The sequence below is a fragment of the Miscanthus floridulus genome, chromosome 1 (assembly GCF_019320115.1).
Source record: "Miscanthus floridulus cultivar M001 chromosome 1, ASM1932011v1, whole genome shotgun sequence".
NCBI classification, from domain to species: domain Eukaryota; kingdom Viridiplantae; phylum Streptophyta; class Magnoliopsida; order Poales; family Poaceae; genus Miscanthus; species Miscanthus floridulus.
In genome coordinates, this window is record NC_089580.1 from 174,019,319 (window position 1) to 174,040,738 (window position 21,420).

The 21,420-nt window shown below is 50.7% G+C and overlaps 1 protein-coding gene across 5 annotated transcripts; it reads left to right on the forward strand.

Moving 5' to 3' along the window:
• The first annotated feature begins 8,742 nt into the window (after nt 1-8,742).
• LOC136548572 (protein MOS2-like) lies at nt 8,743-14,161 on the forward strand. Of its 5 annotated transcripts, XR_010781805.1 has the most exons (4): nt 8,800-10,270; nt 11,917-12,458; nt 13,439-13,583; nt 13,973-14,159. XR_010781805.1 is itself a non-coding variant. In XM_066540062.1 (1 exon), exon 1 carries the CDS (start codon nt 8,896-8,898, stop codon nt 10,216-10,218), a length of 1,323 nt encoding a protein of 440 aa, XP_066396159.1. In that variant the 5' UTR covers nt 8,743-8,895; the 3' UTR covers nt 10,219-10,521. The 5 variants fall into 5 exon arrangements, 1 of the variants encoding a protein (XP_066396159.1); XR_010781804.1 differs by having other exon boundaries at nt 13,439-14,161; XR_010781806.1 differs by lacking the exon at nt 11,917-12,458 and having other exon boundaries at nt 13,439-14,159.
• The last annotated feature ends 7,259 nt before the right edge of the window (nt 14,162-21,420 follow it).

Sequence of the window (21,420 nt, forward strand, 5' to 3'; positions counted from 1 at the left end):
GGATGCTCAGGCATGTTTTCAGCCATTTTGCTTTTGGTTTCGGGTGTTAGCTTTTAGCTACCCTCATCGGCGGGCTCAAGCGTCTTTTCAGCTATTTTGCTCTCGGTCGGGATGCTCAGGCATGTTTTCAGCCATTTTGCTTTTTGTTTCGAGTGTTAGCTTTTAGCTACCCTCATCGGCGGGCTCAAGCGTCTTTTCAGCTATTTTGCTCTCGGTCGGGATGCTCAGGCATGTTTTCAGCCATTTTGCTTTTTGTTTCGGGTGTTAGCTTTTAGCTACCCTCATTGGCGGGTTCAAGCGTGTTTTCAGCTATTTTGCTCTCGGCCGGGATGCTCAGGCATGTTTTCAGCCATTTTGCTTTTTGTTTCGGGTGTTAGCTTTTAGCTACCCTTATCGGCGGGCTCAAGCATGTTTTCAGCTATTTTGCTCTCGGCCGGGATGCTCAGGCATGTTTTCAGCCATTTTGCTTTTTGTTTCGTGAAGACAACTCGTTGAAAGTTATGACAAGACATGCTGTGGATGAATATTATCTTTATTGATCATGAATATAAACTAATACATATGTTGTCGAAGAATATTGTCCTTCGTCGATTGTGAACGTTAGTCCCTTGTGGCTTGCATATCTGTTTTTTCTTGAGTTGTTTTTATGCGTAGAATCTTCTTAGCTGGCTGATGTGCCATGTATTGCTGACTTCTCTTCCATCTTCGGTTATTAACTTGTATGTGCCTGGTCCGGTGACTTTTGTGACAATGAACGGACCTTCCCATGGACTGAGTAGCTTATGTCGTCTGTCAGTCTTTTGTATCCTTCTTAGCACTAAGTCTCCGACTTGTAATGATTGAGGATGGGTACCCTTGTTGTAGTGTCGTCTTAAACCTTGTAGGTATCTGGCTGATTGGAGGGTAGCATTTACTCTGACTTCTTCTGAGCTGTCGAGTTCTAATCTTCTTGTGTGTTCTGCTTCTCCTTCATCGTATTGTTCTATCTTTGGTGATGTCCAGATCAAGTCGGCAGGCGGTACGGCCTCTGACCCATAAACTAGGAAGAAGGGTGAGTAGCCTGTTGCTCTGCTTATTTGAGTTCGTAGCCCCCATACTACTTTCGGTAATTCTTCAATCCATTTGGACCCATAGTCCACTAGTTCTTCGTATAACCTTGGTTTTAATCCGGCTAGTATGAGTCCATTGGCCCTTTCTACTTGTCCGTTGGCTTCTGGATGTGCAACAGACGCATAGTCTATACTGAAACCACAGTCTTGTGCCCAGCTTTTGAATTATGTAGCTGTGAAGGGGGAGCCTAGATCTATGATGATTCGATTGGGCATGCCGAAGCGGTGTGTAATGTCTTGGATGAACTCGACTGCTTTGGTTGCGCTGTATTTCGCGAGTGGTTTGTATTCAATCCACTTGGTGAACTTGTCGATTGCTACAAAGATGTACTCGAAGCCGCCTTTTGCTTTCTTCAAGGGTCCTACTTGATCCAGCCCCCAGCAAGAAAAAGGCCAAGTGGGTGGGATGTAGATAAGATTGTGAGCTGGTACATGGGTTTGTCTTGCAAACATTTGGCAACCTTTGCATTTTCTGATAAGTTCTTCTGCGTCTTTCAAAGCGGTTGGCCAGTAGAATCCGATGCGAAATGCTTTGCCAACCAGTGTCCTTGAAGCGGCATGATTTCCACAGCAACCTGAGTGTATTTCATCTAGGATCTCTTTGCCTTCTTCAAATGAGACACATTTTAGGAGTACTCCTGATGATGCTGCTCTTCTGTAAAGTCTATCTCCTACTAGAACGTAGTTTTTGCTTCTGCGAACAACTTGGGTGGCTTCTGCTTTATCTGCTGGCAATTTATTTTCTTTGATATAGTCGATGAAAACTTGGCTTCATGAAGTGTTGATTACCAAGATCTGAACGCCCTTAGCCTGAATTTCATGGGTTGTTTCACCGGGTTGTTTGATAGAGGGAACTGATAGCTCTTCTATGAATACGCCGGGTGGAACCTTCGCTCTGTCTGATCCGAGCTTGGCAAGGACATCTGCTGCAATGTTGGAATCGCGTAGGACGTGTAAAATTTCTAATCCTTGGAAATGTTTTTCAAGTTTCCATATTTCAGCACAGTAAGCACCCATGTTTTCTTTTGTGCAATCCCAATCTTTGTTTACTTGGTTGATGACTATTGCTGAATCGCCATATACGAGTAATCTCTTTATTCCGAGGGTAATTGCCACTCGTAGCCCATGGATGAGGGCATCATATTCTGCTTCGTTATTTGTAGCTTGCCATAATATCTGAAGGACATACTTGAGTTGTTTTCCTTCTGGAGAAATGAGGAGAACACCTGCACCGGCTCCGCCTAGTTTGAGTGACCCATCAAAGTACATCTTCCAGTGGTCAAGGATTGTATCTGATAAAGGCTGTTGAATCTCTATCCACTCGGCCACAAAATCGGCAAGGGTTTGAGATTTGATTGCTTTCCGCGGGGTGAAATCGATGTTAAGAGCTCCGAGTTCAACTGCCCACTTTGATATGTGTCCCATCGCGTCTCTGTTGTGTAAGATGTCTCCGAGCGGGAAGTCTGTCACCACGGTAATCTTGTGGCTTTCGAAATAGTGGTGAAGCTTGCGTGAGGTGATAAGTAGAGCGTAGAGTAGTTTTTGTACATGCGGGTACCGGATTTTTGACTCAGATAATACTTCGCTGATGTAGTATACGGGTCGTTGTACTTTATACATGCGTCCTTCTTCTTCTCTTTCTATGACTATTGTCGTGCTGACCACAGCAGTAGTCGCCGCAATGTATAGCATCATATCTTCGTCTTTCCTTGGGGGTGTGAGAATTGGTGAGGACATGAGGTATGCCTTAAGTTTCTTGAAAGCTTCATCGGCCTCTTTTGTCCACTCAAACTTTTCTGTCTTCTTTAGTAGTTTAAAGAAAGGTAACCCCTTTTTGCCGAGTCTTGATATGAAACGGTTGAGGGCCGCCATGCATCCTGTTAGTTTCTACACATCTTTGATACTTCTAGGTGGGCCCATCTCTATTATAGCTCGAATTTGCTTGGTGCTGGCTTCAATCCCGCGCTGACTGACCAAAAATCCGAGTAGTTGTCCTAAGGGAACTTCGAATACACATTTGTTTGGGTTCAACTTCCATCTCCATCTCTTTAAGTTTTCGAAGGTTTGCTTTAAATCTTCAATCAGAGTGTCTGGGTTCTTTGTTTTCACCACTACATCATCCACATATGCATCCACATTTTCACCGATTTGATCCCCAAGGCAAGTTTGGATAGCTCTTTGGTATGTGGCGCCAGCGTTTTTTAGTCCAAACGACATGGTCTTGTAACAGTAAGCACCAAACGGAGTAATGAAATACGTCTTGCTCTGGTCTTGTTCCTTTAATGCGATCTGGTGATACCCTGAATAGCAATCGAGAAAGGATAATAGTGCAGACCCTGCTGTTGAGTCGACTATCTGGTCAATGCGTGGTAGCCCGAACGGATCTTTTGGGCAATGTTTGTTGAGATCTGTGTAGTCGACGCACATGCGCCACTCGTCCGTGTTCTTCTTCTGCACAAGGACCGAGTTAGCTAGCCAGTCTGGATGAAGGATTTCTCTGATGAATCCGACTGCCATCAGTTTTGTGATTTCCTTTTTAATCGCTTCCTTTTTGTCGGGTGAGAATCATCGTAGCTGTTGCTTTACAGGCTTGGAGCTTTCATTAACATCAATTCTGTGCTCAGCCAACTCTCTTGGGACACCTAGCATGTCAGCCGGCTTCCAAGCGAAGATTCTTTGTTGTCCCGAAGAAAGTTGGTGAGCGCGAGTTCCTATTTTGCCGAGAGGTGAGCACTGATGGTTGCTATCTTGGAGGTATCGCCAGTGCCCAAGTCGATTTGCTTGACGTCGGCTTCTTTTGGTTGTGTGATGATGCTGGGCTTTTTAGCCGGTATTTCTAATTCTTCTTGGCTCATCTCTGCAGCAATTGTGGCTATTTCTTTTCTTCCATTGTCAGCTTGTGCTTTGGCTGCTATTTGGATTGTCTGAACGTCGCAGTCAAAAGCACGCTTCAAATCACTTCGAAGAGAAAGGATACCGTTGGGTCCTGGCATCTTAAGCAATAAGTACGGATAATGTGGTATTGCCATGAATTTTGCCAGTGCTGGGCGTCCGAGGATTGCATGATATGATGAATCGAAGTCTGCGACCTCAAATTTGATAAACTCTATTCGGTAGTTTGAAGGAGTTCCGAAAGTAACAGGTAAAGTAATTTGTCCGAGTGGCATGGCTGCTTTGCCGGGTACTAATCCGTAAAAAGGTGTGCTTGTTGGTGTGATCATCCCGGTGAGTTGTAGTCCCATTTTCCTTAGTGTTTCTGAAAAGATGATGTTGAGTCCAGCTCCCCCGTCGATTAGTACTTTGGTGACAGTCATACTGGCAATAGTTGGGTCTAGAACTAGTGGTTAATGGCCTACGTTCCCTACGCTAGTCCATTGGTCTTCTCTTGAAAATTGGATTGGATATTATGACCAATTGAGATATCTTGGTGTAGCCGGTTCTACTGTCATGATAGTCCGTAGTGCTAGTTTTTCTTGATGTTTGCTTCTGCAATCTGGAGCCCCTGAGAAGATCACTGCTACCATTCCCCTGGGTTTTTGGAATCCTTTGTCCTCGTGGTTGTCTTCATCTTTTTTCTGATTATCCTCTTTGGTGTTCTCCTTACTATCTTTTCTTGTGTATCGATCATTGAAAGTGTAGCAATTTCCGATGGTGTGCCTCCCATTAGGGTGCAATGGGCAACGTATGTTTTCAATGTCATCATATCTTCTGGGTTTGGAAAACTTCTTTGATTTGTCGGCCATTGCCACGGTATTGTCTGGTCTACGTTTTCTTTCTTGATATCTGCTATTTCGATGATTTTGCTTGTCTGGGTTGTCCTGGTTGCTTCTATCTGGGAACCTCTCTCGTGTTTTTTCTTCTGCAGTAATCATCTTTTCTACTGTTTGTCTGAACTCTTCATTGTTTCTTGGATTTTCTTTGTAGAAGTCTTGAAATTGCCACCTAGCCATGATTCCGTGAGAAAAAGCTTCAATTACTTCTTGTTCGGTGATGTCATGCACTTGAGCCCGCAGTTCGTCGAATCATCGATAGTAATTTCTGAGACTTTCGCCTCCCTTTTGCTTGAGTCCTTTCAGTTCTACATGAGTGATCGGGTGTGTGATGATACCCGCGAAATTTTCACAGAAAGCTCTTTGCAAGTCTTCCCAATTTCTGATCGACCCTGGGTTCAATTTATCGAACCATTGGAGGGGCATCGTTTCTAGTGCCATGGGAAAGAACAGGGTCTTGATATCGTCGTCTCCTCCGGTTAGTTCAATTGATTGTGAATATATTCTGAGCCATTGCCTTGGTTCAGTTTTGCCATCGTACTTGGAGTGGTTAGATGGTTTGAACTTATGAGGTAATCGTACCGATGCAAGCCTGTTCGCGAAACAGGGGAATATGTCGTGTGTTCCGGCTTCTTTGAATTCAAATTTGACACCTCCTTCTGGCCAACTGTTGTTTTGATGGGAATAAGTCTGCGAGGCTGTCTGGGTAGGCACCCTACTCCTGGTCTTCCTTGGTTGTTCAAATTGGTGGCCTTGATTATGTTCCTTCCTACTTTCTCCGTTATGGCTTCCACCTGGCCCAAGTCTTTTGAAAGCGGACTTCCTTTGATTTTGGTCTTCTTGCCTGTGGGTTGTTGATCTGGCGGGTAGTCTTGATTGGGCTCTCTCTTCATGCGTTCTCGGGATCGTCGACCGAAACAAGTCTTGGAGCTGTTCATACTTCTCACCGGGATATGAAGTTGCCCTGAGTTCTTCTAATGCTTCTTGAATCTTATCGTAAGGCGTATTCGCCGTGCGTCTTCCTTCGACTTCTCGTTGTGATTTTCTTCTGTCGTATTCGGCCAACTCTGACTCATATCTGATCCAGGCTTCCCTGCGCTGCCTAGCACGGTGTTGGCGCCCTTGCTTCAACTTGTTTTTCCTTTCTCTAGCTTGTTTCTGACTCTCGGTTTCTCCATCGTAGCCCTGGGCAAAGGGTGATATGTTGGATTCTGATTCATCCGATGACCTGACATCGGGTGCTTCTGGGGGATTTAATGGTGACCGAGGACGTCGAACCATGAGTACTTCCCGTGCGTGAGCCGTTCTGTTATTGGTGTTAGTTTTCATACTGTCGGAGTTGCTGATGACTTCAGTAGATGTTTTGATGTTGCAGATCGAGTCTCCTTCTTGGTAAGGTAGAATAGTTGTTGTTGTTGTGCCGACTAGTTGGGTTCCGCTATCTTTAGGAACGGAACCTGGCCAGTGGATGATACAATCTTGCGATGTTATCGTTAGCACGAGACCTTCTTGGGCTCCTGCCAGTGGTATCCCAAGCATTGGATTGAAAGACCTTTCGAACTGTCCCTGATAGGATTTTGCCATGTTGTCGAGCCCAAATGGAAAAGAACTCGATTTCTTGAAAGAACTATGAGGGTAATCCGAGTTCTTTTGGGTTGTGCTCTGGAATCCTGCCCCAAAAGAACTCGGTTTCTTGAAAGCACTCGAATAAGACTTCACCTTGGACACGGAACTTGAATTCGAGTCGGATGCACGTAGCTGTGAAATCTTATTTGAATCGGATATTATGAGCTGCGCGAATCTTCTGGTGAGCTGATCCGTCGTAGTTGTCGAAATAGGAAATTCTTCATGATGATCCGGATCTTTGAGGAGATGGCTTTGAAGCTTGCTGTAGTTGTCTGCCTCGCAGATCCATGAGCCGAAGATGAAAGTTGATCCCGTCGGGAAGATCATGTTATCGAGGTCCATCGAGCTCTCGGATGCAAAGTCACCGAAAGCCCCTACCTGGCGCGCCAGCTGTCGATGTTTTACCACCGATAGCCTGCCACAAGGATACCCGAGGCAGTATGTTCGGGCTTTAGCGTATGCTGAACTCGATGGTGGACGCAAGAGACAGTCAATTTATCCTGGTTCAGGCCCTCGATCGTAGATCGAGTAATAACCCTACGTCCAGTCGGCGTTAGCCTTTTGCGTTGGATTGATTGTGAAGTGCTGTGTACAATTGTTCTCTCTCCTCTCTTAGGAGCCCTGTCCTCCTTTATATAGTTAGGAGGCCAGAGTCCTAGTCGGTTTATAATGAGATTTCCTAGTAGGATTACTAAATAGTACTACTACTAAGATTACATGGGAAGAATCCTAGTTGGACTAGATCTTCTCTCTCCCTTGCAGGGTATCCTGTGGGTCCCGCATCGACAACGACCTTATAAGTGAGAGGAGAGAGAGTTCGTATGTTTCTAAGTCTTGTTGCCCACGTCGACGGGTACAGGAGGATGGTAGGTGCCCACAACACTGTTGGATGTCGGTTGTATGTGGGAGGTTACGTCGTCTTGTTTTGGGTATGGCAGATGTCGGCACCTGCATATACTGTTGATGCCTAGAGGCATGTGAGGAGTCTCACCATGTTCACTTGTTACGGTAAATCCCAACGCCCGCAACACTGTCGATGCCTAGAGGCATGTGGGGGGCCTTACCGTATGGGAGTTAACGGCGCCCACAATATTATAGAGGAAAATGTCGGCACCTACAATACTATTTATGTCAGGGCGGTTATATAGTACCGTTCCTGTAGGTGACAGGATACGTTCCCTGGTATCATGGTTTGACTTGAGCGTCTTGCTTTGCTTTCTCCGTTCGTTCCCTGGTCCCTTCCGGGCGGGCGTCCCTGGTCGGTTGGTCCCAGTCAGCTTTTGTTGCGACAGTCGGAGAAGAGCAGTGAGCAGGATCTTTGTATACCCCGGTCAGAGACGTGGGGTCTGAGTCGGAGGTAGTGCTTTGCCAGACCTTCTGGTCGGAGAGACTGTTCGGAGGCGCTGGAGACCGAAGTGAGCGCTCTGGTCGGAGAGGTGGGCCGGAGTCGACAAGCGGGCGCTGTTCCTCCTCGACCTGACCTTCCGGTCGGTGACTGGTCCGCCCTCCTGGCCTGTTGTTTTAGACACTTGGGTCGGTCCATGAGTTGCGCGCTGTCTGCTTGGGCCGAGCCTTTGCGGGAAAGCCGATCCGCGAGGGACCCCAGGTTTATGAACCCGACAGATTGCGACGCCAAATCCCTCCACAGGCATGTCACTGAACTCATCCGTGCCACGGTCGGAAGCATCGGCCGCGTCGAGGCGGGTGAGGCCGTAATGGGTGCTGGAGGAGGGGTCGGCAGTGGCGGTGGAGGTGGCGCTGTCGACGGCGAAGGCGGCGAGGCCAGCGGCGGCGGCGCAAGGGGCAGCGAGGAGTGGGGATGGCTTGCGACGGCCGAAAATGCCCAAGTTGGGGAGCGGCGCAATGACGACCGGCGCCACCGCGGGGGTTAGGCCTTGGGATGGGTCAAACTCGGCGACATACTGCCGGGCAGGCTCTGGCGCTGGCGCGGAGCTGGGGGCATCGTCGATGGCAGCAAAGAGGGAGGAGGTCTTGTGAGGCCGGCGCTTGCACACGATGGAGATCGACAGCTTCTTCTTCTCCTCGCCCATTGCGTCCGCGGCAGAGCAAGCAGCGATGATCTGATCTGGGCCTGGTGCCAAATGGACGCTCGAGGCCGTGGATTTATACACCCGTGGGCTCGAATTGGTGTCGGAGTCGGACACGGCGTAGGTCAGGGCCCGAATCGTTCTCTCCTCTGATGGGGCCGGCCCAAATCGTCGACTCACACGGGCACCGCCTCCGACTCGGCCACGACACACGAGTCCACGAACGACTTATCAAACCGCCAGACGGCCCCGACTCAGGCCTCAAACACCACGCGCTTCCAGCTTCCTCCACCAAAAACTCGCATTTTTCCTGGATCGCTCGCCGCCGCCGCCGCCGCCGCGATGGAAAAGGAGAAGAAGCTCTCGTTCTCCATCTCCTCCTCGAAGCAGCGGCCGCCCAAGCCTCCCCCACGCCCTGCGGCCGCCGCGTACGACGATGACGCTGACCTCCGTTCCCCGCCCGCTCCGGCCCAGCAGTATGTTACAGAGTTCGATCCGTCCCAAACCCTAGCTGCCTCCGCCGCGGCGCGCGCCGTCATCGCGCCGCTCCCCAACTCCGGCAACTTCCTCACCCACCGCCCCCGCAAACCGTCCTCGCTCCCCACCCCTGAGGAGGAGGCCGCCCTCGCCGCGGAATCCGGTGGCGGGGGCCCCGCCTTCGTCCTTGACACCTCGACCGCCCCCGACGACCCGTCATCGAAAATCGGCTACGGCCTCACTCGCCGCAACGGCCCCACCGACGCTACTGCTGCTGCTGCCAAGGAATCGGAGAAGGCGCCACCACCGCCACCGCCTTCGGCCACTGCTGATGCTGCCGCCGCCGGCAACCTCATGCTGCAGCGGTACAAGGAGGATATGGACGTTCTTCCGGAGCACCGTGGCATGGACGAGTTCAATGAGGTACCCGTGGAGGGATTCGGCGCGGCGCTCCTTGCTGGATACGGCTGGACGGAAGGTAAGGGCATTGGTAGGAACAATAAGACAGGGGATACCAAAGTTGTTGAATACGACCGCCGTGCTGGCACACAGGGGTTAGGCTACAACCCCTCTGAAGCAGACCCTCGGAAGACTCGTTCTGGCGACTGGATTGTTGGCGAGAAGAAGGCGTCAGAGAACGGGAGTGCGAAGAGGAGAGATCGAGACAGTAGAAATAGGATGGAAGAGAGGGATTCTAGTGCTCGGAAGAAGAGATCTAGTGAGCAAAGGTCTGAGAAAGAGGGCTGTGAAAAGGTGAGGAATGGCCGGGGTAGCGGAGAAGGCACAAGTAATGCAAGCGATACTCGTAGCAATGTAAACAATGTACGGTGGTTGCAGAGCCATATCAGGGTTCGGATTGTTAGTCAGAAACTAAGCAAGAGGCTGTACTTGATGAAGGGTAAGGTTGTCGATGTGGTGGGGCCTACAACATGTGACATCATGATGGATGATGGGTCAGAGTTGGTGCAGGGGGTGGAGCAGGATATGCTCGAAACTGTACTTCCACGGACGAACGGGCGGGTGCTTGTGCTTTATGGGAAGCACAAGGGTTTATATGGGCACCTGGTAGAGAAGAATTCCGAAGAAGAGATCGGATTGGTGGAGGATGCAGATACAAAGGATATTGTACGTGTTAGATATGACCAGATGGCAGAATACACTGGTGATCCAGAGTTGCTTGGCTACTGATTAATTTCTTTTTGAGGAGGATATGCTTACCAGGAGCCTTCTGCTATGCTAGGTAATATATTTTACTTCTTTACAGACTGTCAGGAATTGCTTGGATGTAAAACCTTGAACAAACTGTCGGGTTGCTATGCATTTCTTACTTGTCTGTGTAAGCTTGCTACTTATTTGTCAGCCCTCGACTTATTGATCATCTAGGAGTGATCACTTGTATTGGAGTGGGGCTCTTTGGATAAATAGTGGAATGTTTCTGAGTGTAACTGATTGTTTCTTTGTCAGTGAAAGAAACTGTAGTTTTGTGTTCTACTAACTTCAGTGCGGACCTATGTTATTTCGTTCTCAGTTCCTTGCTTCCTTTCTACTTACTTGAGGAGGTCTTCTTTGAATGACTTCGTGGAATCCTTTGCCATCTTGTTTTTCTGAATTTGGTTTATTGTCCTGCGACTATCATTATCAATAACTAAATATGTTCACTGAAATGTATCAAAACCATGCATCTACATTAATTTATGCTCACATCAGAAAAATAGTGATTTCATTCATTATATCTTGAACTTGTGTGGAGAGTAAAGGAGGTAAACAACCTAATGTGGAAAATGGTTTGACCTTTAATTCTCGTATTATTTGCCAAACTGTTGATATAAATTTGGCGTCTATATTTGATAACTTCATCATTAATTTTGGTGATCTATTTTTAATACTGTGAAACTCCCTACTTGATCATCATTATAGATATTAGCTGTGTGGCATCTTCATTTTGATTGTGTTTTCACTCAATATTCTGTCTCGGGGCTAAATTCTAGGGCTAGTAGAATCAAGGTACTTTGCAGGAATATGATGTGAGATATCACATATTTGGTGGGCTTTTAGGATGGGTTCTGTTTGAAACGGTTGAAGACAAAGCACTGTTGGAATATCTACAAAAATAAGATCAGAACTATGGTGTTCCAATTCTGCATATGTCTGTAAAGTTCAGGGGGAGTGACGTTTGTAGGTGTTATTGCAAATAGAATGCATACATCACCTTTTGTGAAGAGAAGGTTCCACTAATGTAAAAATCGAGTGGGAAGGTTCTTGATAATCTCTATAGTGCTCCTAAAATTCTAGATACTCCTATACAAAACTTGTATAGATATGTTGTTGATCTTGTTATATGAACTAAGTGTCTGGGATGCTAGGAACATTATCATCTGATCCACAAAGACAGCAACCTGTGCCAATTAGGTGAGAGCTTAGCACACAGGCCTCATGCAACCAGTAGCTAGGAAGTGTTGTTCCTATGGGTGTGCCGACATGGTAATAAAATAGAAATTTTTTGGTTTCATCTGTGCATGCATGGTATATTGCAACACTTAACTTTTATTGCCATGACCATGACATATGCTGCTGTTAGCTTTGCATGTAACATTTGTTGGGACCTCTGATTCCATTTCATCACACCTATGTGTGCAGTCTTTACTCACACTCCACCTTCCTTTTTTCCTCAAACACACAGGAGACTGTGTGTCTTTGTGTTATGTTAGATATATAGAAAAAGAAAAGGACCGGTCCCTTGCAGTGCCCCAAGTGGCAAGCGACACACAAAACACAAGCATAAACATCAAAAAACGACTCCACTCAACACTTCGCTCTGGCCAGAGCTACCATAATTTCTTGCCATCCGCCATAATCCAAAACTGCCTCATCATATATTTCTTGCAGGACTGAAGCAATACTGGGAGCAACTCCGCTGAACAAGCAACCATTGCAGTGCTTCCAGCGCCACCATGCCCCAAGTGTGATCAAAGAATTCAAACTTTTGCACCTAATGCTTGCTGCTGGTGACACCGTACTGCGAAGACCTCATCATGAGTATCAAGTGCAAGGTGATGCTTGTTGACTTAGTGGTCAGTGCAGTAGCTGAAACCATAGTTCTGCAAAAACACAAGAACAAAGCAAAAGGATATGTTGGATCGCTTCCTTATCACAGAAGGGACAGCACAGCGAGCCTCCATGTGCTTGTTAATTCACAGTCCAAACGATTAAGAATGACGGGCCAATGGAAGAATTTGCTTATTTGCAACGCCATGATGCCCGAGATTTCCACAAATGTTTCCAGGTCCACAGCGGATGCTCCCAGTAAAGAATGGGAGATGACACTATGGCAGATTTGGTAGAGATCTGACCAGAGGGATGTCTCGAAATATGCTGATATGCCTCATCTGGATTGAGCATAAAATCCTGAAGGCAATCCCAAATCTGAGGTACTGGATCAAACCACCCTTGATGTCCCCAACCCATCTTTGATCCTGCAGAGCTTGTAAAGACTGTTATTGAGGCTGCTCTCCTGGGCACAAAATCCTAACTCAACCCTGCTTGTTGCCTCCTTGAACACCTTTTTGTAACTTTGAGCACAATTAGCCCAGCTTTACTCGTCGTGCCAAACATCCAATGCCCACTTTGCCATTTTTGGGTATTCCATCGATTGCTTAGTACTTATATACTGTATTTCCTCCATTCTGCAATGTTTGTCCATAGCACACCATGTGCCGTAACCAAGGAAGTTCTATTTCCAAGAAAAAAATGAAGGTGGAATGACCATCTACACCTCTAATAAATAACATGGTACAACTACTCCTCTTCAAAGCATTTAATCAAGGGTGGAGAGTGGAAGCCTAGCAATAACTTACACACTTGATATCCTCAATGGACAAAAATTGTGGAATGTATTTTCCTGAGGCCTTGGACAAACATTGTAGAATTGATAGAGTAGCTTCTAGTCATTTTTCCAAGTAATCTGGGTGAGTTATTGCAAAAGAAAATGTAACTATCTCCTATATTTAGTGAGGCCATTCTGCTTATTCCTGTAACACATCATTTGTAGTTCTTGTGCTGCTAGTAGAATCTAACCAGATGCATTAGCCATTAGCTTCTATTTCAGTCCTCTATGACTAAGAAACTTTTTCTGTCTTTGCTATGTACTTGTACCGTGAATTAATATTTAGGTATATGTTTTACATTGTAATGTTATCAATATTTCCCTGTTTATTGGATTGGATTGTGGTGGTTCAGTAATTAATGTCTGTATATATGTTTTTTTATCCGTTTTTATTATTTTTAAAATCGAATGCATACCTCTAATGAATTTTTAATTATTAGACTGTAAGCTTAGAAAAGTGTCTATTGGACCCTAAATATGTGGTTTCTCATCACTCACTGACCATTGGACCTTAATGTTTGGCAGCTATTTACAACTCAGTGACACCTTTTGCCATCCTGACATGCTTGATTTGTGCTCTCTGGACTAAGCAGTTTTGTGCCTTCTTCATCCAGTTTGTCTTATTGCGGAGTAGCGGATTTTTGTCCAAACCATATCAATTCCCCACAAAGTAAGAATATGACTAAAATTTCACATGAACAATGGAAGCATCCTCTACGTTTACTTGTCACTTATGACATGATCTCTATTGTTTAGAATCTATGGGAATGAGAAGCTGCTTTGTAAGCATAATTCAAAATCGAAGACTATTAAATATTTTTCTAATTACATTATTACTGTCAAAATTGTAACTTATCTTCTAATTAGTAGCTGTTTTACATTCTGTATATGCTCCCCACCCCTTTTTCCCTGTATATATGAACATAGGTTTTCTGAATGTAGTTGGGGTGTTATACAGCTGAAGGCCTAAAGGGAAATAAGATGCATTTCTATTACTGAATTTAAATCACATCATATGTAAACTTCCTATGACAAGCTTCCAAATGACATTTGGCACAGGTGTTTGTGTTAACCTATAATCGAGTGGTGGATTGTTTTTGTTTGTGAAATGTGATGGTCTGCTTCGATCTGGAAATTTCAATCGTCCAGGGTTCGTCCAGATTTTTCATCCCAACCAGTTATGTGGATCTCTCGATTTGAATTAGCAGATTTGCTTTCTTCCTGTTTCATATTAGCGAGTATATGTAATATATGTAATAATTCGCAGAACTGAAACATTGCTGTTCTAGCTCTTGTGCAGTATTCTGATATCAAGTTAGCATTCCATACCCACCTGCTAACCAAGATGATCACTTATAATTGAACGTTGCATTAGAATCTCGGCCAAAAAATTTCGAGGTGTTAAATGCAAACGGATACTATTTGTACATGGTCCGTAATTCTGTATGTACTGGCGGGGCTTATATATACAAATATAATGAAACCTGATATCAGTCGCCCGGAATCTGTCCATTTTGAAGTTCCCGACATTGCCTCCGCTCGGCTGCAGCTGTGGCTGCTGCAGACGTAGGTGTTCGCTACAGTGAAATTACTGTATCAACTAGCAAAGAGCTGCTGCTGCTGCTGCAGCCAGCGCAGCCGATTGGCATACAGCTGGGCAGTCTGGGCTCAATGCAATGGCCGAGTGCATGTTACTCTGCTAGGCCTCGTTTAGATTGCGAAAAAATTTCAACCCGATGAATAGTACCACTTTCGTCTTATTTGACAAATATTGTCCAATCGTGGACCAACTAGGCTCAAAAGATTCATCTCGTGATTTTCAACTAAACTGTGTAATTAGTTATTTTTTTTACCTACATTTAATACTCCATGCAAGCGGCTAAAAATTGATGTGATGGAGAGAGAGTGAAAAAACTTGGAATTTGGGTGGCATCTAAACAAGGCCCTACTATGGAAACAAAAGGGGTGTTTGGTTCTTCGGTCGCTCCTAAAATTCATATCACATCGAATATTTAGATACTAATGTCGGATACCGTAAAAAGGGGTACCCTAAGCAGAAACCAAAGAAAACGGCTCAGACCCTAAACAAAAACTAGCAAGACAAACGGGGTCTCAGCCAAAAAATCTCCGATTCGCCCGAGGCCTCCTCGCCGAGGTCTGCAATTCTCCGACTCGCCCGAGGCCCCCTCGCCGCTGGCCTCGGGCGACCCCCCACCGAAGGCCTCGGCCGACCCCTTCTCTCGTCGCAGGCCTCGGCTGGGCCACCGATCCTCCGTCTCGCGCGAGGCGGGCACGGGAGCACTCCGCTGCCTCTTCCTCCTCCCGTCCCTCTGACAAAACGTCGTGTCGCATTAACTCAGCCAACTGCTGCCCCTGACATCAGCCGCATGCTCGGCACAGTACAGCAGAACGACTGACGGGACAGGAGGCAGGACTGGGCAGGGGTTACCCGCCACTATGCTAACCACCATGCACATGCTTGACGCCCGTACCTCACTGTGCTGCCAACTCCCGCTCCGAGAACAACGCAGCATGGGGAGCCACGTCTGGGCTACTGTGGCCTCGGAATCAGTACCCAGGACCTATAATTCTCTCCAGGGCCTCGGCAGTCTGCTGCGGGGGCTCGGCAGCCTGAGGATCCATGTCCGTCAGGCCCCCCGCGATGGCTCGGCCTCGGCACTTGCAGAGCCGCAGCCCCCTACGACGTCATCACACGATGACCTGCACGTCGCCCGTACTGGGCAGGGGTTACCCGCCACTGTGCCAACCACTATGCGCGTGGGTGACGCCCATGCCTCACTGTGCTGCCAACTCCTGCTCCGAGAACAACGCAGCATGGGGAGCCACGTCTGGGCTACTGTGGCCTCGGAACCAGTACCCAGGACCAATAATTCCCTTCAGAGCCCCGGCAGTCAGCCTCAGGGGCTCGGCAGCCTGAGGATCCATGCCCGTCGCCCCCCCCCCCCCCCGCGATGGCTCGGCCTCGGCATCTGCAGAGCCACGGCCCCCCACGACGCCGTCACGCGATGACCAGCACGTCGTCCGCCATGCCCTGCGTCAAGCTGTACGGGAGCCTCACTATGCCCAAAACCAAGTACGACAGGCGCATCACTTCTGCATGACAAGGACGGGGGCACTCCATCGACCATGCCACGAACAGTGGCCGGCTACAGGGCTCGAACACGCCACCTCTATTAATAAAGCATTAGGTAGCAATATGTGTACGTCCCAGTTTCTCCCTTAGAGTATAAAAGGGAGGGATTGGGGCCATTTCTAGGGAGGAACGGGCAGAAAGACGAACACACCGATAGAACCACACACTTCTACGCTGTTTGAGAACAACGTCTCAAACAGCCCGCACCACCCTCGCCGAGACCTGGGGCTAACCCCCTCTCTCACCTAGCTTGTAACCCCCTACTACGAGCACTCCGGTGCAAGGAATACAAGATCGATCTCTCGGACTGGACGTAGGGCCTCGATTGCCCGAACCAGTATAAACCTTGTGTCTCTTTGCATCACCATCCGGGATTAGGGGCATGCAGCACAAATTCACTCGTTGGTTGAGGGACCCCCGGTTCTGAAACACCGACAGTTGGCGCGCCAGGTAGGGGCCTCTGCGTGTCAGCTTCGTCATCCTAGCAAGTTCCGGATGGCAGACCACATTCGACCATTGCGTCTCGGCACCATAGTTTGGTTCGGCAGCCTAGAGTTCATGTCTCTAGGGCATGAGTACGACATGGTGCTCCTCACTCCTCGAACCCCACCGTCCGACGACGAAGTCACGCCCCGGCAGCCCAGGCGCAGGCGGCGCCCGGGCGGCCGCTCTCGCCACGCTCGCCAGGCACGGCGCGAGCAAGGCCACCCCGACGCTACGCGAGCCCGGGGCGGCACGCCACTCCCCGCCGATATCCTACGACCAGCTGTTGGTACGGGGTCCCTGGCTGGGGACCCGTCTGACCTGAGCCTGGACAAAGGAAAATCGCCGGGGGCTTACGGTGATGCCCAGTCGTCTAGCCCCGCTCCGCCACTCCCTGAAGAGCCGACCCCGGCGGGGCAGAATCTGGAGACGGCCCCGTCCCCATACCCCTTTCGGTTGAGAAATGCCGCCACCTCTTATGCCTACGCTTACGCTGCCGCTCACGAGCACCCCTCGGAACGCCGCCAGCGCTTCGCTCTCGACCTGAGCACCCACTCCGACCCCTCGGACGAGGACGAGGCGTGGCCCGGGGTGGATTTCTCCGAACTCCACAACCCTGGGGCTTTGCGCCAGTTCTTGGCCGCAAGCGACTACTGCCTCGGCTATTCCGACTTCGACGACGAAGGGACTTATGATCCATCCCGTGAGTGCTTCCACGTCGGGCTCGGGATGCCAACGGCGGGCGAAGAGGAAGAAAGGACAGGCAACCATTCACCGCCCTGGGCGGGGGCGGGTGATGCCACACCTCCGCGTCTCGTAGCCCCGGCAGCACGAAACGAGAATCCCGTTCGCGGGGGGCATCGTCGCCCAGACCTGGAGCAGCTCCGTGAGCTTCAGGCCAAGGTCGAACAGGACCGACTCCTTCTGCAACAGCTCCGGGACACTCTCGAGCAGGAGCAGCGAGGGCGCGGTGAGGGCGGAGGAGCCCGAGGGAGGGCCCGCGACGTCCATCACCGCATCAACGACAACGAGGGGGGAGAGCCACCCCCGATCTTTAACCGCGCTAGCCAGAATGTCGCAGCTGCTGCGATGCTGGTCCGAGCAATGCCCTGAGCCCTCCACCACCGAAGGGCGACGGGTCCGCGGAGAGCTCCGCGACCTCCTCGAGACCGCAGCAGTGCAGCAGGCTGAGAGTTCCGCCTCCCGCCGGCGCGGAGGCACTTCGGAGCAACCCACAGCGCAACCTCGAGGGGGTCAGGATGCCTCGGTCCGTCCTGAGGCCGCTCGCGCACCGACGGTCGACAGGGCCCCCTCGGTGCGCGACCGACTTAGGGACCAACGCGAGGCACAGGGCAACCACGAAGTAGTTGGCAGGCGACGGCGCCACGACGACGGAGCCGCCCGAGGCTACCACCCACACCGAGGCGGTCGCTACGACAGTGGAGAGGACCGCAGTCCTTCCCCTGAGCCGCCAGGACCTCGTGTCTTCAGCAGGGCCATCCGCGTTGCTCCTTTCCCCGCCCGGTTCCGACAGCCGGCCAACCTCGCAAAGTACAGCGGCGAGACCAACCCGGAACTTTGGCTCGCCGATTATCGCCTGGCCTGCCAACTGGGTGGCGCGGACGATGATCTGCTCATCATCCGCAATCTCCCTTTGCTCTTGACGGACTCGGCGCGAGCCTGGCTTGAGCATCTCCCCCCCTCGCAAATCCACGACTGGCGCGACTTGGTTAGGATCTTCGTCGGGAACTTCCAGGGCACTTACGTGCGCCCTGGAAATTCCTGGGATCTTAAGAGCTGCCGCCAGAAGCCGGACGAGTCTCTCCGAGACTTCATCCGGCGCTTCTCCAAACAGTGCACCGAGCTACCCAGCGTCGGTGACTCGGAGATCGTCCAGGCTTTCCTCTCCGGCACCACTTGTCGGGACTTGGTCCGAGAGTTAGGACGCAACGTCCCGCGCTCTGCCGCCGCGCTCCTCGACATCGCCACCAACTTCGCCTCGGGCGAAGAGGCGGTGGGGGCCATCTTCCCCAACAACAACGCCAAGGGGAAGCAGAAGGACGAGGCCCCCGCGGCCTCGCCCACCCGCGTCCCTAAGAAAAAGAAGAAGGGTCGCCCGGGGAGGCAGGAGGTCCTCGAGGCCGTTCACGTCGCCACAACAGATCGCAGGAATCCCCGAGGCCCCCGCGGCCCCGGGCTATTTGACGACATGCTGAAGAAGCCCTGTCCTTACCATCAAGGCCCGGTGAAGCATGCCCTCGAGGAGTGCACCATGCTCCGGCGTTACTACGCCAGGCTTGGGCTCCCCGACGACGATGAGGCCAGGAAAAGGGGCGCCGGCGAAAGGGACGGTGATAAAGATGATGGGTTTCCCGAGGTACGCAACGCCTTCATGATCTTTGGCGGACCCTCGGCATGCCTCACGGCGCGCCAGCGAAAGAGGGAACGCCGGGAGGTCTTCTCGGTCAGGGTAGCCACCCCCCGGTACCTCGATTGGTCTCGGGAAGCAATCACCTTTGACCGGGATGACCACCCCGATTACGTTCCAAACCCCGGGCAGTACCCGCTTGTCGTCGACCCGATCGTCGGCAACACCTGGCTCACCAAAGTACTCATGGACGGAGGCAGCGGCCTCAACATCCTCTACGCCAACACTCTGGAGCTCCTGGAGCTCGACCAATCATGGCTTCGAGGTGGTTCCGCGCCCTTCCACGGCGTCGTGCCAGGGAAGCGCACACGACCCCTCGGACGCATTGACTTGCCCGTCTGCTTTGGCACTCAATCCAACTACCGTAAGGAGGTCCTCACCTTCGAGGTAGTTGAATTCAAGGGGGCTTACCACGCCATCTTGGGGCGCCCGTGCTACGCCAAGTTCATGGCGATCCCCAACTACACCTACCTCAAGCTCAAGATGCCAGGCCCCAACAGCGTCATCACCGTCGAGTCCACGTACGAACATGCATACGACTGCGACGTCGAGTGCATCGAGTACGCCGAGGCCATCGTGGAGGCCGAGACCCTCATCGCCGATCTCGACCAGCTTGGTAGCAAGGTTCCCGACGCCAAGCGGCGCACCGGGACCTTCGAACCCGCGGAGGCCGTCAAGTTCGTCCCAGTCGATCCCACCGTCCCCAACGGTCGGGGACTGAAGATCAGCGCCACCCTCGACAGCAAATAGGAGGCCGTGCTCGTCGACTTTCTCCGTGCGAACGTCGACATGTTCGCATGGAGTCCCTCGGACATGCCAGGCATACCAAGGGAGGTCGCCGAGCACGCCTTAGATATCCGGCCAGGCTCCAGGCCGGCAAAGCAGCGCCTGCGCCGGTTTGACGAGGAGAAGCGCAGGGCCATCGGCGAAGAAGTACAGAAGCTCGTGGCAGCCGGGTTCATCAAGGAAGTATCCCATCCAGAGTGGTTGGCTAACCCTGTACTAGTCAGGAAGAAAAGTGGCAAGTGGAGGATGTGCGTGGACTACACTGGTCTAAATAAAGCATGCCCGAAAGTCCCGTTCCTACTACCACGAATTGACCAAATCGTCGACTCCACTGCAGGATGCGAAACCCTCTCCTTCCTTGATGCGTATTCCGGTTACCACCAAATCAAGATGAAAGAGTCCGACCAGCTCGCGACTTCTTTCATCACCCCATTCGGCATGTACTGCTACATAACCATGCCGTTCGGCCTCAGAAACGCAGGAGCTACTTACCAACGGTGCATGATCCAAGTCTTTGGCGAACATATCGGACGAACCGTTGAGGCCTACGTGGATGACATCATGGTCAAGTCCAGTAAGGCCGGCGATCTCGTCAGTGACCTGGAGGTTGCCTTCACATGTCTCAGAAAGAAGGGCATCAAGCTCAACCCCGAGAAGTGTGTCTTCGGGGTTCCCCGAGGCATGCTCTTGGGATTCATAGTCTCGGAACGTGGGATCGAGGCCAACCCGGAGAAGGTCTCGGCCGTGACCAACATGGGCCCGATCCGAGACCTCAAAGGCGTGCAGAGGGTCATGGGATGCCTTGCGGCCCTGAGCCGTTTCATCTCGCGCCTCGGCGAAAAAGGCCTGCCCCTGTACCGCCTCTTGAGAAAGTCCGAGCGCTTTTCTTGGACCGCCGAGGCCGAAGAAGCCCTCGCCAGGCTCAAAGCGCTGCTCGCCAACCCCCCCGTCCTGGTTCCGCCCACCGAGGGCGAACACCTCTTACTCTACGTCGCCGCGACGACCCAAGTGGTCAGCGCGGCCGTAGTCGTCGAGAGGCAGGAGAAGGGACACGCTCTGCCCGTCCAGCGACCTGTCTACTTCATCAGCGAAGTGCTCTCCGAGACTAAGACACGTTACCCCCACATCCAGAAGTTGGTTTACGCCATAGTCTTGGCTCGACGCAAGTTGCGTCACTACTTCGAGTCCCACCCGGTGACGGTGGTGTCGTCTTTTCCTCTGGGAGAGATAATCCAAAACCGGGAGGCCTCGGGTAGAATAGCTAAATGGGCTGTCGAACTCATGGGGGAGACCTTGTCTTTCGCGCCTCGGAAAGCGATCAAATCATAGGTCCTGGCCGACTTTGTAGCCGAGTGGACCGACACACAGCTGCCACCCGTTCAAATCCCATCAGAATGCTGGACCATGTATTTCGACGGGTCTCTGATGAAGACTGGGGCCGGCGCGGGCCTGCTCCTAGTCTCGCCTCTCGGAATACACATGCGCTACATGATCCGGCTTCACTTCGCCGCCTCCAACAACGTCGCCGAATACGAGGCCCTCGTCAACGGCCTGCAAATCGCCATCGAACTTGGAGTACGACGTCTCGACGTACGTGGTGATTCGCAACTCGTCGTCGATCAGGTGATGAAAGAGTCAAGCTGCCATGACCCCAAA